This window comes from Ranitomeya imitator, chromosome 3, assembly GCF_032444005.1.
Source record: "Ranitomeya imitator isolate aRanImi1 chromosome 3, aRanImi1.pri, whole genome shotgun sequence".
NCBI classification, from domain to species: domain Eukaryota; kingdom Metazoa; phylum Chordata; class Amphibia; order Anura; family Dendrobatidae; genus Ranitomeya; species Ranitomeya imitator.
In genome coordinates, this window is record NC_091284.1 from 532865618 (window position 1) to 532880708 (window position 15091).

At 44.3% G+C, this 15091-nt stretch overlaps 1 protein-coding gene across 3 annotated transcripts in view; it reads left to right on the top strand.

Annotated features, from left to right (window-relative positions):
- The window catches only part of UBE3A (ubiquitin protein ligase E3A), a 99503-nt gene that overhangs the window by 60895 nt on the left and 23517 nt on the right, over positions 1 to 15091 (top strand). For all 3 annotated transcript variants that reach the window (XM_069757812.1, XM_069757813.1, XM_069757811.1), the window contains exons 5-7: positions 8944 to 9088; positions 10905 to 11110; positions 11510 to 11674. In XM_069757812.1, the coding sequence (XP_069613913.1) occupies positions 8944 to 9088; positions 10905 to 11110; positions 11510 to 11674 (516 nt within the window). The remainder of the gene's footprint in view (positions 1 to 8943; positions 9089 to 10904; positions 11111 to 11509; positions 11675 to 15091) is intronic.

Here is a 15091-nt window from a genome sequence, read left to right on the forward strand (position 1 = left end):
TGGGTTATTGGGCGGTAGTTGAATGGAATAGTTCCATTGTGGGGATCCTTCATGATCAGCACTGTTCTTTCTTGTGCTGGGTGGTCGCCTGCCTCTGGCCGCTGATTCATCTGTTTTGCCACGCGGTCATGTACCGCTGTTATTCTCTAGCCAGTAGGTGTGGATTGTGTCTGGGCCAAGGAGCTGTCCAGCTCTTCATGTTCTTGACATGCTGTTGGATGTCTGTTTCTGTAATGGTGACTGGTTCTTGTTCTAGGAGGTTACTGTTTCATTTTCACACTTCGCAGCCAATGTGTGCTGGTGTTCTTTTTTCTAAAAAAAAAAAAAAAAAAAAGAGAATGTCCAGCTTCACTGAATCAGTAAAAAAGAGTTTTCTTTATTCACAAACTTTAAGTATAGAGGATACAGACTTCAGCACGAACCTTATGGGTAAGAATCTCAACGCGTTTCTGGAGACTAAGCTCCCTTAATCAATGATATTGATATTCTTACCCATATGGTTCGTGCTGAAGTCTGTATCCTCTATGCTTAAAGTTTGTGAATAAAGAAAACTCTTTTTTACGGATTCAGTGAAGCTGGACATTCTCTTCTTTTTTTGGACTTTATACGCCTGGACATAGCGTGTCCGTGCTCCTGAAGTTTGGTTTATGCATCACGGGTGAGCTGGCTTATATTTCTTCTTTCCATGTTGTTTTTTTCTCCCGTGTTCCTCCAGTATTGTTCAGTCTCTGCTGTTGGAGTTGCTGCCTCTGTGCTTTTGGCTTTATAATTGGGAGCACACCTTTTGGTTCTTAAGGAGAACAGGGCATTTATTTTCCTCGCCTCGACTTCTCTAGGGTATCTCCTTAATCTTGCAGCAAGTGCCGTGATCCTCTGTTTAGCAGTCTCTAGGGCTTATATGGAGTCAGGCCTCTATACTTGTCCAGCTTGAACTTATCCTTGATCTGTCCACTCTTCTGTTAGTTGGCTAATTTCTCTCATCTTGATCTTTGTTTCCAATGTTCTTTTCCAAGGGGGCATGTACTTCTGTTCTTGTAGGTTGTATGGCTGAGCATTTGCAGGATTACTGTGGCAGTGCGATAGATCTATTCGTTAGCTTGCGTTATGTTGGTTGGTATTCATGCAAGGGCAGTCTCTGGTGTTGATGGTATTTAGTTTATGATTTTCTGTTTCAGGTCAGCTGCAGTACTCTAGTTGCAGGGTTGGAAGAAGATTTTCAGAAGGTTTCACATGTTGTTCTTCCAGGTGGTTCTGAAGTGTGAATGTGAAATGCAGTTGGTCCACTTCAAGTTATAATAGCTTCCTTTTTATGACCTTGAAATGTTGGGAAATGGACATACAGGTCTTGTATCCATCCATAGTTTTCTCATATGCTTCATTTATCTTTCATTTGGTCTGCTGTTGTAGTAGCATTTCATCAGACCCAGGTCCTCTTGCCCTGTCCATGTATGTTTTGTTGCAGTACCCCATTTACCCTCTTCCCTCTCTACACAATCAAACTTTCTATGGTCATGTTGCTCTCTCATATACACTTTTACTCATGCAATCTATTTACATTTGTTTTAATTCATATGGAAATAAGGCTTCAGTGCTCTGGGCATGACTGAGAGCTTCCCATGTCTCCTCCTCCCTTAATCTGTTGTTCTCTCAGCCCCACTTTTCTCTCCTTGAGTGACAGCTCACTGGCTGTACTGCAGAGCTAGGTGGGGCTGGGCAGGGACTACAGCCAGGGAAAGCACAGAGAACTTAAACTTCAAAACGGCCACCCCCAGCCAGGAAGCAATAGATTGCATAAATAAAGATGTGAAACATTCAGAGAGTAATATCACCGTATATACAGTTTTTTTGGGGAGAGGTGAAGAGTCATTGTATCAGATTCCTTTTAATGACCATATTTTAATCTCCTCGTTAGTCTCCCTTTACTTTGTTACTTATTCACCACACGGAGCCGGCAGATAGTCGGGACTCTGGTTAGTAATCAGAATATTGCTTCACTGGAAGTAGGTTAACCTTTGTTACTGCAGATAAGACCGATAAAAAGCTTAATTGTTACACAACTGCAGAACCTGATACCTGATTTATAATTAATTAGATGAGAAATTTAATTTTTTTTTTTTTAGGATAGTGGTGTTTTTATAATGCTCTTCATTAAATGTTAAGAATTAACTTTTGCACAGAAGAATCCAATAATTAAATTGTGACTTGAGTCTTCATCAAGCTTCCAGAAAGTAACTTTTATCATTTCTTAAATTATTAAATGTCACCTAGGTGTGAAATAATGTGAGCGTATAGAGGGACTGTCTAATCTTATGCAAGAGCGCACCGTTTCCCTTCCTCCCAGCTTACGGTTTGTCAGGGGCAGTGCTCTTCTGCTTGATTGATAGTTCGGGTCTGTGGCTTTATCATGCTGCTGGCCTGAAAGAAACAATACACTGTATTTTTCAGGCTATAAAATGCATTGGACCATAAGTTTTACCCCAAATTTTCAGGAGAAAAATAGAAAAAAAATTAATACGTCAAGTGGGGGTTTGTCTTGCAGTCCGAATTCCGCTTACAGGTGGGGATGGGAGGTGGGGGTCGCAGGTAGTGTGATGCTGCAAGTCCCATTCCAGGATGGTAGAAGGGGGTGTTTGGCGGTACTCGGCTTTGCGGTTCTCCACCGACATTTTGTGAAAGCCTGGAAACCCCGCACTTCCATGGTTTCGATGGGATGGACTTCGGCAGCTATTTTCCCGGAGACACTGAATTCGATCTTAGTGCCGAGACCTTAGTCTGCGCATGTGCCTCCTCAGGCAGCCATATTCCCAGATTTATTTGCATTGAAACCATGGAAGTGCGGGGGCTCTGGGCTTTAGCAGAATGTCGGCAGGGCCTGAGCACTGCTGAACACCCCGTCCTACCAGCCTGGGACTCACAGGGTCACCCCTCCAAACACCCTCTCCTCCGAGCCCAGGGCCCACACTAGCACCCGACTCACATCTCCCCCTCCCCCGTAAGCTATTGGACTATAAGATGTACCCCCATTTTCCCCAAAACATTTTTTGTGGAAAGGTGTGTCCTGAAGTCCAAAAAATATGGTACCCTCTAGTGCTGCAAGGTAGAGCAGCTTTGCCTCACCAGCATTTTTATAGTGCATGGACGATCCGACCAACTTTAAAGTGCTCTCAAAGATTTATTTCAATGAACTTGTAAGCGCTGCACGTTTGCCTGCTGCTGTTAGACTGCAGTGGTGGCCTTGAGAACTGAGAGGATTTTAAGAAGTAAATTGCAGTAATGTAGGTGACTTAATCCTAGCACTGTACTTGCTACTGGTACAGTGCTTGTGGAAAGAATTATTAATCCATATGTAAATTAGGGCTCTGGTGCACTCATGGTTGTGAGCTGGCTGCACCTTTAGGCTATGTGCACACGTCCGGAATTGCAGCGGAGATTCCACAACTGTGCCACGGGTAAAACGCATGCGATCAGTAGCGTTGCTTGGAAAACTAATTGACAGGCTGCCTATGCAGCATCAATAGTAAAAAGATCTCATGTTAAAATAATAATAAAAAATAAATAAATAAAAAATCGTGATATTCTCACCTTCCAATGGCCCCGGCAGCGTTCCCGCTCCTCGCGATGCTCCCATTCCCAATAATGCCTCGCGGCAATGACCCCAGATGACGTAGAGGTCTCGCGAGACTGCTACATCATCACAGGTCATTGCCGCAAAGCATCCCTGGGAACGGAAGGATCGCGAGGAGCGGGAAGACTGCCGGGGATGCCGGAAGGTGAGCATATCACGATTTTTTATTTTCTTTATATTTTTTACAGGTATATGGCTCCCAGGGTCTGGAGGAGAGTCTCCTCTCCTCCACCCTGGGTACTAACCGCACATGATCCGCTTACTTCCCGCATGGTGGGCATGGCATTGTAATAGGATGCTTAAGGTATGCATTTTTTTTCACAGTTTTATCGCGTTTTTAAAGCGCAAAACCATGAAAAATCCTGAACGTGTGCCCCCACAGCCCTACGCCTCCTCGCTTTGTGTTGTGTGGACTACCCTAGCTTGTGATGCACAGTGCACACTGCCCCAAATATGTGTGGGTGCGCACAGACGCTGGGTGTCTGTGGCTGGGCATGTTCACCACTCTGCATTTCTTTGTCCACAGACCAAAAAAAAAAAAAAACATGAAGGAGAACTCCCCCAACCACTGTGAGTCCATCCAGTAACCCTGCACATGCTTTATTACGGAGTGCTGCCAATCACAAACTAGGGCAGCTCCTAAGATGCAAATTGAGGGAGCATTATTGCATCCAGCTCATGGCCACACCATGGGTGCACCAAAGCTCCCTTGTGCACATGGAGTAAATGGGTTACTTTAAAGGGAAGGTACCGCGTTTGTAGGTCATTAATAAATCACTGTAATATAGCATAACATGCTGCTATAAGCAGGTTTGAAATGCATGTGAAACAGATTTCATGTGTTATATGAGTTTAAAGAATGCACTGGGGGCTGACATCTTGGTTTCGCAGCAGTAGCAGGGCACTATCAGTGTCATTTTACGGCACCCCATGGACATAGGGTCAGCGCCGGTCTATTATCTCCTATCTGTAACATTGCAGCAGCATTAGCAGTGAGCTGGGCCGCCTCTGTGGGCTGCACAACTCACTGCTGTAGGTGTGACTAGCTGCCATTTTATTATAGCTCTGTGCTATCTTTCGAGCTCCACTTACTCTCTATTGCAGGACAGAAGAAGCGCTCACTGCTCCTCTGTACTCCAGGTAGGCACGTCCTGGGCACAGTGGGCAGACATCCTCTGCTCCTCACATTCTGCTCTGTGTGCTTCTCCTGCTGTGTCTCCCCCTCCCCCTCACACACAGTCCCTGTGATCTCTGGTAAGCTGCACTCACAGCCTGCAGAGAGGGAGGTGACACTGGAGAGAGAGCAGGGCAGCTGACAGGACAGGGATTAAGGTGGGGGAAGGGGGATGGCAAGAATGTTGTTCACAAAAAATGCTGCTGAGTCCACTGTATTCTGCTCCTCTGTAAACAAGCTGTGCCTCTGATGCAGTAACTGCTGGTGACAGCAGGTCACAGGGCAGTCACACACAAAATGGTGCTGCCCTGTGATGCTGCTCTTCATTCTGCCCCAGGGATATTAGACCACCCAAAAGGGGAGGGAAATGGTGATGTCAGCAGTTACTGCCCCAATTTTGCTGCTAACCGGAAAGCTGCTAAATCTTACTATAGCTGCTTGAGGTCTAAAACGGAAAATGCTCCCCCTAGTGGTAAATATGTATATTTGTAGAAAAATATTTAATATTTTTCATATAGAAATGTTTGCAAACAGTGCAAACATTGCATTAATACATTTTAATTACTGTTTTAAGCTTAATTTCACAAAAAAACAAAATACAAGAAAACTGGTGGCACCTTCCCTTTAACGAGCGCTGCACCAGCTGGTCCACTGCTAGTATGGGTTTTATAGAGGTGGAGTCCCCTGTATCACTTTACAGATGGTAAAAGGCATTTTGAAGGTGACACTCACTTGTGGGAATAACACTTAGGCTGTGTGCCCACGTTGCGTTTTTTAATGCGTTTCTGCTGCGTTTTTTGCCGCAGCGGAAACGCATAAAAACATTTAAAAGCCGCATTCCCATGCAATCCTATGGTATTCCGCAGTTGCTGTGCCCATGCTGCGGATTTTTCCGCTGCGGAATCACATACAGTGGGGCAAAAAAGTATTTAGTCAGTCAGCAATAGTGCAAGTTCCACCACTTAAAAAGATGAGAGGCGTCTGTAATTTACATCATAGGTAGACCTCAACTATGGGAGACAAACTGAGAAAAAAAAAATCCAGAAAATCACATTGTCTGTTTTTTTAACAATTTATTTGCATATTATGGTGGAAAATAAGTATTTGGTCAGAAACAAAATTTCATCTCAATACTTTGTAATATATCCTTTGTTGGCAATGACAGAGGTCAAACGTTTTCTGTAAGGCTTCACAAGGTTGCCACACACTGTTGTTGGTATGTTGGCCCATTCCTCCATGCAGATCTCCTCTAGAGCAGTGATGTTTTTGGCTTTTCGCTTGGCAACACGGGACTTTCAACTCCCTCCAAAGGTTTTCTATAGGGTTGAGATCTGGAGACTGGCTAGGCCACTCCAGGACCTTGAAATGCTTCTTACGAAGCCACTCCTTCGTTGCCCTGGCGGTGTGCTTTGGATCATTGTCATGTTGAAAGACCCAGCCACGTTTCATCTTCAATGCCCTTGCTGATGGAAGGAGGTTTGCACTCAAAATCTCACGATACATGGCCCCATTCATTCTTTCATGTACCCGGATCAGTCGTCCTGGCCCCTTTGCAGAGAAACAGCCCCAAAGCATGATGTTTCCACCACCATGCTTTACAGTAGGTATGGTGTTTGATGGATGCAACTCAGTATTCTTTTTCCTCCAAACACGACAAGTTGTGTTTCTACCAAACAGTTCCAGTTTGGTTTCATCAGACCATAGGACATTCTCCCAAAACTCCTCTGGATCATCCAAATGCTCTCTAGCAAACTTCAGACGGGCCCGGACATGTACTGGCTTAAGCAGTGGGACACGTCTGGCACTGCAGGATCTGAGTCCATGGTGGCGTAGTGTGTTACTTATGGTAGGCCTTGTTAAATTGGTCCCAGCTCTCTGCAGTTCATTCACTAGGTCCCCCCGCGTGGTTCTGGGATTTTTGCTCACCGTTCTTGTGATCATTCTGACCCCACGGGGTGGGATTTTGCGTGGAGCCCCAGATCGAGGGAGATTATCAGTGGTCTTGTATGTCTTCCATTTTCTAATTATTGCTCCCACTGTTGATTTCTTCACTCCAAGCTGGTTGGCTATTGCAGATTCAGTCTTCCCAGCCTGGTGCAGGGCTACAATTTTGTTTCTGGTGTCCTTTGACAGCTCTTTGGTCTTCACCATAGTGGAGTTTGGAGTCAGACTGTTTGAGGGTGTGCACAGGTGTCTTTTTATACTGATAACAAGTTTAAACAGGTGCCATTACTACAGGTAATGAGTGGAGGAAAGAGGAGACTCTTAAAGAAGAAGTTACAGGTCTGTGAGAGCCAGAAATTTTGATTGTTTGTTTCTGACCAAATACTTATTTTCCACCATAATATGCAAATAAATTGTTAAAAAAACAGACAATGTGATTTTCTGGATTTTTTTTTCTCAGTTTGTCTCCCATAGTTGAGGTCTACCTATGATGTAAATTACAGACGCCTCTCATCTTTTTAAGTGGTGGAACTTGCACTATTGCTGACTGACTAAATACTTTTTTGCACCACTGTAGCGGTAAAATCTGCAGCATGTTCATTATTTCTGCGGAATCGCAGCGATTACGCCGCCATAGGATTACATTGAAACGTTCACTTTACGCATGTGGCTATGCCCACCGTGCGTAAAGTGAGCGATTCATGTGCGGGATGGTACCCGGGTCTGGAGGAGAGGAGACTCTCCTTCAGGCCCCAAGTACACTATCCCTGTAGAAAAAAAAAAAAAAAATTAAAATAAAAAATGTGGATATACTTACCTTTTGATGGCCCCCGGAGTCCTCCCGCCTCTCGGCGGTGCACATGGCGGCTTCCGTTCCCAGGGATGCATTGTGCGAATCACCTGAGATGACAACGCGATCACGCAACCATGACGGCGCAAAGGTCCTCCGCACAAAGCATCCCTGGGAACGGAACACACCGGGAGCGCCGCTGAGGAGATCGGGGACCGTCGGAATGTGAGAATAACCATATTTATTTATTTTTTTAAATTATTTTTCACATTCTAACTTTTAGGCTGCCGTCACACTAGCAGTATTTGGTCAGTATTTTACATCAGTATTTGTAGCCAAAACCAGGAGTGGGTGATAAATGCAGAAGTGGTGCATATGTTTCTATTATACTTTTCCTTTATTTGTTCCACTCCTGGTTTTGGCTACAAATACTGATGTAAAATACTGACCAAATACTGCTAGTGTGACGGCAGCCTTACTATTGATGCTGCATAGGCAGCATCAATAGTAAAAAGTTGGTCACACTTGTCAAGCATTTTTGCAACGTGGGCACATAGCCTTAAACGGCTTGGCCTCTAGGTAATATTAACAAGTGTTAAGCGTGTATACAAAGATCTTGATATTATATCCCCTACAAGGATGGTTTTCTCTATTACTGAAGGTAAAGCCTTTTCGTCTACAGTGTTCTCATCCATATAATGGAGGGGCATGTGACCAGACGTGTGCCTAGCTGATCTCTAATCACACTAGTGTAATTGGCATTGTGTCCATGAAGGGGACGGGTATGTCTGGTCCTACGCCCCTACATCATATGGATGAGACGGCTGTCCAGCACCTGGGTGCAGCTTTACCTGACTGCGCAGAGGTTGTACTAGTCACTTGTGTGCATCAGTAACACATACGGTATTTGGAGAAACTGACCATTACATAGCGTAAACAGGGAACATGCTGACAATAATGAAACTGTATGTGGACAGACGATCATACAACTGCATGTAGTGCCGGAGCTGGCTCCATGTTAACGTGTACCCAGCTACAGCATGTCGTGCAGGCAGTTGTGTATGAACTGCAGACCGCTCCTGTTCGGAAGACATGTTGTGCCAGGCACATCCAGGACTGACTGGCAGGAGCTGTGTGTGGGTGAACACTAAAGGAGACGTCACCACCCCGATATTCAATTGATCAGCACAGAACATGCCAGCATTATTAAAGCCCTAGAAAATTTGTTTAGAAGAATCTGACTCCATGACTGAGGAGAAGCCCCCTTATGATTATTTCCATTTTAGGTAGTAAGGAACCAATATGATTGTTATTCTCTCGTAATAAATGACTTGTCCATCTGGTCCTATGATGAAGAATATAACGTGAAGTGCATTGTTTTTCCTTAAATTGCCGGTTCCCTGCCTTCAGCTAGAGATGATTGCTATGGAGAACCCAGCAGACCTGAAGAAGCAGTTGTATGTGGAGTTTGAGGGCGAGCAGGGAGTGGACGAAGGAGGAGTTTCCAAAGAGTTTTTCCAACTGGTTGTTGAGGAAATCTTTAACCCTGATATAGGTGAGCCCTATAATGTGTGTACATGATGCTTTTCCTTTATTAATGCGGTTCTCGAATTGTGCTTTTAATTCTTTATTCTATAATAGCTTCCACCTTTTTAGATTCCTGTTTGATCGTCTTAATGTTATTATATAATGCCATTTTGTCATTCATCTGCTTCGGTGCGGGTTTGGAAGACACCTACGTAATGACAACTCCTCATATGGGGCCAAATCTGTTTAATGTCAATCTGTGGAAAACACCAGGGAACCTCTCCTCACTTACTGCATAGCACTTCTGTCCATACAATGGCGGCTGGTGGAGAAGCATGTGACCAGACTGTCCTCCTATGTATAAGACACTACAAAGGGGAAAGCTGCTTTTCTATTGGTGGAGGCTGATGGTCACATGTTCCTCCACCTGCAGTCATTGTATGGACACGAATGAACATAGAATTTGAGAAACACCACAAAAGTTACATGTTCAGAGTATGCTGCATTGAAAATAACTCCTGACCCCCCAAAATCGTTTTAATATGTTAGTTCTAAAGCTAACCATTATTAGCTTTATTTCTTTATACATTTTTTTGGATCCCCTAATATGCAGTTTACAGCCTGCTCCAAGTTTCAGATTTTCCTCTTGTGGAAGCCTCTCGCCCAATAACATAAGCTAGGTGTGAGCTCTGTGTGTATCCAGCCTGCTGCTCTTCTTCACTTTCACAGCTTCTTTCCTGTACTTATTTCCTTTTCATATTCTTTTCTCCTTGTCTATGACCTGTTTCCTCTGCTTTTCATAAGACTTCAGATACTTTCTCCCCTCTCTACAGCAGATCTGTGTATAAACCCCCTCCATGCTGCTATCTCAATCACTAAGAGGGCTGAGTAGTGAGTAGTCAAGTTTTTCCTATATACATACTGTAAGCTAGACATTATTTTTCCTTTGCTATTGGTTTACATCACAAGATGTGCGGCACTAAAAGACCTCCGATCAGCATTGTTTGCTGTCAACTGTAACCTGTTTACACAATCAGACACTCTTAAGCCCCCGTCACACAAAGCGAGATCGCTAGCGAGATCACTGCTGAGTCACAAGTTTTGTGACGCAACAGCGACCTCAGTAGCGATCTCGCTATGTGTGACACGTAGCAGCGACCAGGCCCCTGCTGTGAGATCGCTGGTCGTGTCAGAATGGCCTGGACCTTTTTTTGATCGTTGAGGTCCCGCTGGGTAGCACACATCGCTGTGTTTGACACCTTACCAACGACCTCGTTGACAGGACGTCCCTCATTGAGGTCTGAATCGTCATAAAATAGCTGCCATGTGACATCGTTGTACAGGTCGCTACAGGTCGCCGCATCGCTGCTGCGTCGTTGGGGAGATCGCACTGTGTGACATCTCACCAGTGACCACATAGCGACGCAGCAAGGATCCCTGACAGGTCGTATCGTTGTCGGGATCGCTTTAGCGTCGCTAAGTGTGACGGGGCCTTTAGCAATGCTGAATAATCTGTAATCACTCAGTGTGAATAGGCGACCATTGTTCCCAGCAGATCAAGTCCTGTTTACACATGACGATGCGCTGCCGGAAAGGATGTTCTTTTGTGCAGCACAGAAGATCATTTCACCTGACAAACATCATTTTACTTGTTCACTGGGTGATCCGCAGCTGCTTATCATGAGCAACCATTCCTAGGAAAACTCGTTCATGATCTCGCGTGGTAAATAGAACATAAGGAACAGTGCATCGTATAAGGGTCCATGTTTACTGGTATTTCTCTGCATATGATTCCAGGACTTTGTTGCATTATTTGTGTTCAGCGAAAATCTCTTTATTTGCAGGCATGTTTACCTATGATGAGTCTACAAGACTCTTCTGGTTCAATCCATCTTCATTTGAAACTGAAGGACAGTTTACGCTCATTGGAATTGTACTGGGCCTTGCAATTTACAACAATTGCATTCTAGATGTGCATTTTCCAATGGTTGTGTATAGAAAGCTGATGGGGAAAAAAGGAACGTTTCGTGACTTGTCCGATTCTCACCCTGTAAGTATGGTAATAAGTTCTTTAGTGTCTTATTGCTTTCTGAGGGTTTTATATGCGATGTCCCATAAGATGCCTGTAGCAGTACAAGTTATGTCTCATTGTTCCAAAAACCATTTTTTTCCAATGGCATTTGATAGAAATTAAGCTATGTAGAAACTGACATTAAATTTATATTTTTGCACATTTCTTGTTTTCTGCCAAGTTGTGCTAGAATTACTATTTGAGCCTATAACTATGAATGCTATTTTTAGAGGGATTTTCCACTTTAAAATTCTAATTGAGTTTAGATTAAGTCTCTTAAATGAAATATACAGTTTTCCGCCTTGGCGTAACTTCTGAGTGTCATCACATTTTCTTCAAGCTAAGAAATTGTGTGTAATTAAAAGACCTGTCGTGCAGATCCTGTACCAAAGTTTAAAAGATCTATCGGCGTACGAGGGCAACGTGGAAGATGACATGATGATGACGTTTCAGATATCTCAGACTGATCTGTTTGGGAATCCCCTGATGCATGACTTAAAAGAGAATGGAGATAAAATCCCCATTACAAATGAAAACAGGAAGGTAATGATCTTTGGATTTCTAGTATTCTACAATATTGTTCCTGCTACTCTTATGTCTCTTTTAGGTGATTGATGTCCCCTTGCATAGGCATGATGGGGCATTTGGACGTCAGAATTGCTCAGGGAAGTATCACCATTAGGCTATGTGCACACGTAGGAAGGGGCTGCGGGTTCTCCCGCGGGTTTTCCCGCAGCAGATTTGATAAATCTGTAGGGCAAACCCGCTGCGGTTATCCCTGCAGATTTATCGCGGTTTGTGTTGCGGGTTCCGCTGCGGGTTTAATCCTGCACTTGTTTTACTATTGATGCTGCATATGCAGCATCAATAGTAATGTTAAAAATAATGATATACTCACCCTCTGACGTCCCGATCTCCTCGGCGCTGCACGCGGCGGTCCTGTTCCAAAGATGCTATGCGAGAAGGACCTTCGTGACGTCACGGTCATGTGACCGCGACGTTACCGCAGGTCCTGCTCTCATAGCAACCCTGCGACCGGACGGCCGCGTGCAGCGCTGAGACTTCAGAGGGAGAGTATATCATTATTTTTTATTTTAATTCTTTTTTTTTTTTTTTTACACAAATATGGTTCCCAGGGCATGGAGGAGAGTCTCCTCTCCTCCACCCTGGGCACCATCTGCACATTATCCGCATTACTTCCTGCATGGTTGGCACAGCCCCATGCGGGAAGTAAGCGGATCAATGCATTCCTGTAGGTGCAGAATCGCCGCGATTCTGCACAAAGTAGTGAGATGCTGCGGATTGTAAACCGCTGCGCTCCCGCGCAGTTTTTCCCGCAGCATGTGCACAGCGGTTTCCATAGGGTTTTCATGTTACTGTAAACGCAATGGAAACTGCAGCGGACCCGCAGCGGCAAAATCGCCGCGGTTCCGCTGTAAAAACCGTAAAGTGTGAACATGGCCTTAGAGTTTTACAGCCGATATGCGAACCTGTCGAATTGCTCCTCCACATACACTGGTTGCCACTGTTGTCCATGCAAGTTAAACTGTCTGCAGAGGAGCTGGACCAGGAAAGGGGTTTTTCCAAAATCCTCTGTTGCTTCTGTCTGATAAGAATGATGTAGTCCAAAAATACACTACTTAATTTCTCATAAACATATTTTTTTAATATTGCATATATTGAATGTTTCCATTGCCCAGTAGAAAAGGCAGTGTTTTGCTGCGCTACTTTGTATAATGGGTGATGAAACAATTGTAGTACATATATTACACATCTAAATCACACACTAAAATATCAGATAGTTAATGTCTGTAATGAAATATAATGTGATACGTGTGCATATAAGGACCAGAATACTAGGGACAACTGTGAAACAGGAATCCTAATACATCACAAGAGGAACACAGCCACTATGTCCCATAAAATATCAATCTTTATTCAAAATATAAATATATATATAAAACACAAAACATCGGAACAGGTACATTCAGTAAATAATGGGGTTGGTAAGACCAACTAAATAACACCATAAAACAAGGGCTACATGGTGTCCCCCATAAGCGCACAAAAAATATAGTGTGAATAATGCAATTATTATCAATCCATAATCAGTGTGGGAATACAGGCCAGAATAGAAGGAAGGAGCCGCTGTAGCGCTCCGAAACGCGCGTCGGGGTGGGCTCTGGATCCCCCCATGCTGGCGCACTTATAGGTAATTGTCTGGGTTTCAATTGTGGCCATCTTTTTTATGTACTGGTGACTACATGGGATGAGCTATGGACATAATGGGTGTTCATGCCCATCTGCATTAGCAGTATATTTATCACTCATGTGCATGGCTTATCCCCAGTTTTTGTTACATCTACTAGATAATATTACTATTCTGGCCTGTATTCCCACACTGATTATGGATTGATAATAATTGCATTATTCACACTATATTTTTTGTGCGCTTATGGGGGACACCATGTAGCCCTTGTTTTATGGTGTTATTTAGTTGGTCTTACCAACCCCATTATTTACTGAATGTACCTGTTCCGATGTTTTGTGTTTTATATATATATTTATATTTTGAATAAAGATTGATATTTTATGGGACATAGTGGCTGTGTTCCTCTTGTGATGTATTTTGTATAATGGGACAGACTGCTGGAAGCCTGCACAATACAGGACACACAATAACGCATCATTCCTGGTGATTGGGTCTATACTCCAAAATACATCGCTTAATAAAAGGGAAAGGTTTCTATATACATTCCAACAAGTGCATGTGACATCCATATTATCCTCATGAGCCCCAAAGCACACCTGTTCAGGATGCAAAAAGTTTTTTTTTTTTTTTTTTTTTTTATTTCAAAACTAATATGTTCAAGTTTTGACTTTTTTTTTTTTCCTACCATTTTCCATGATCGATCTGTTTAGTTTTTTGTATTGGGTTAAAATGAAGATTTATTTTTTTTTCTTTTGCCATTACTATTCCTGTGATTTCTCCTATGCCTCATTGGGGGACACAGGACCATGGGTGTTATGCTGCTGCCACTAGGAGGACTGTAAATGAACACATAAGAAATTAACTCCTCCTCCGCAGTACACACCCTCTCTCTGGCCAATAATGAACCAGTTCTTGGTTAGTGTCTGTAGGAGGCACTAGCGTGTGGTGTCAGACCCCAACGCTTTTTTTATTTTATTTTGTTTTATAACCTTTCTATTTTTAATTAACAGAGTGAAGGGGGCGACGGATTCCTTTCTGGATCCGCTCTCCCCCGAACCATCAACAGGCGAGAACGCAGAGTATACCTCCCCGTTTCTCCTCTCCAGCGACGTCCGGGGCATGCCGAAATAGACTCCATTGGGGCAACGGTTCCTTCATGGTCCCAATCTCCCCACCCCCTGTAAGACGGCGAGCACATGTCGATATCTCTTCATGTTCCTCTCTGGGGCCGAGACCACAAGCATGGGATCCTTCTAATGGCAGAACGCAGTAGCGAAGGCCCACTGAATGGCGTTATAACAGCCCCAGGATCGCGGAGGGTGCTCTCCACTTCCTGCTATAGGAAGGATGGATTGAGCTCTTACCCTCCTGCTGTATTGCGCCTCCCTCCTAAGGGCTGGCACGGGCCTGGTCCCCGGGGTGAGAAGCCGCTGGCTTGCTGCCAGCGGCGGTTGGCCGGCGACTTCTCGTCATGGGCCGCCCACAGACCCGGTTATCTTCGCCGGCACGCCCAAAAATTTAGTCCCCGGCTTTTCGCCAGACTAGGCCTCTTGTTCTTGGCGCTGCCCACTACTCGAGCCATCTACGTTTCTGGCGCTTCTCGTCCTGCACGAGAAGGGCCGCTTGTAATCTCGGGGGTCAAAGTGTTTCTGGCATCTGCAGAGGACCCACTGAATCCTCTCCACGCTGCGGTTCCCTGACACGCTGAGCCTCACCAGTTTTCCTCCCCTGGGGACACAGACAGGATC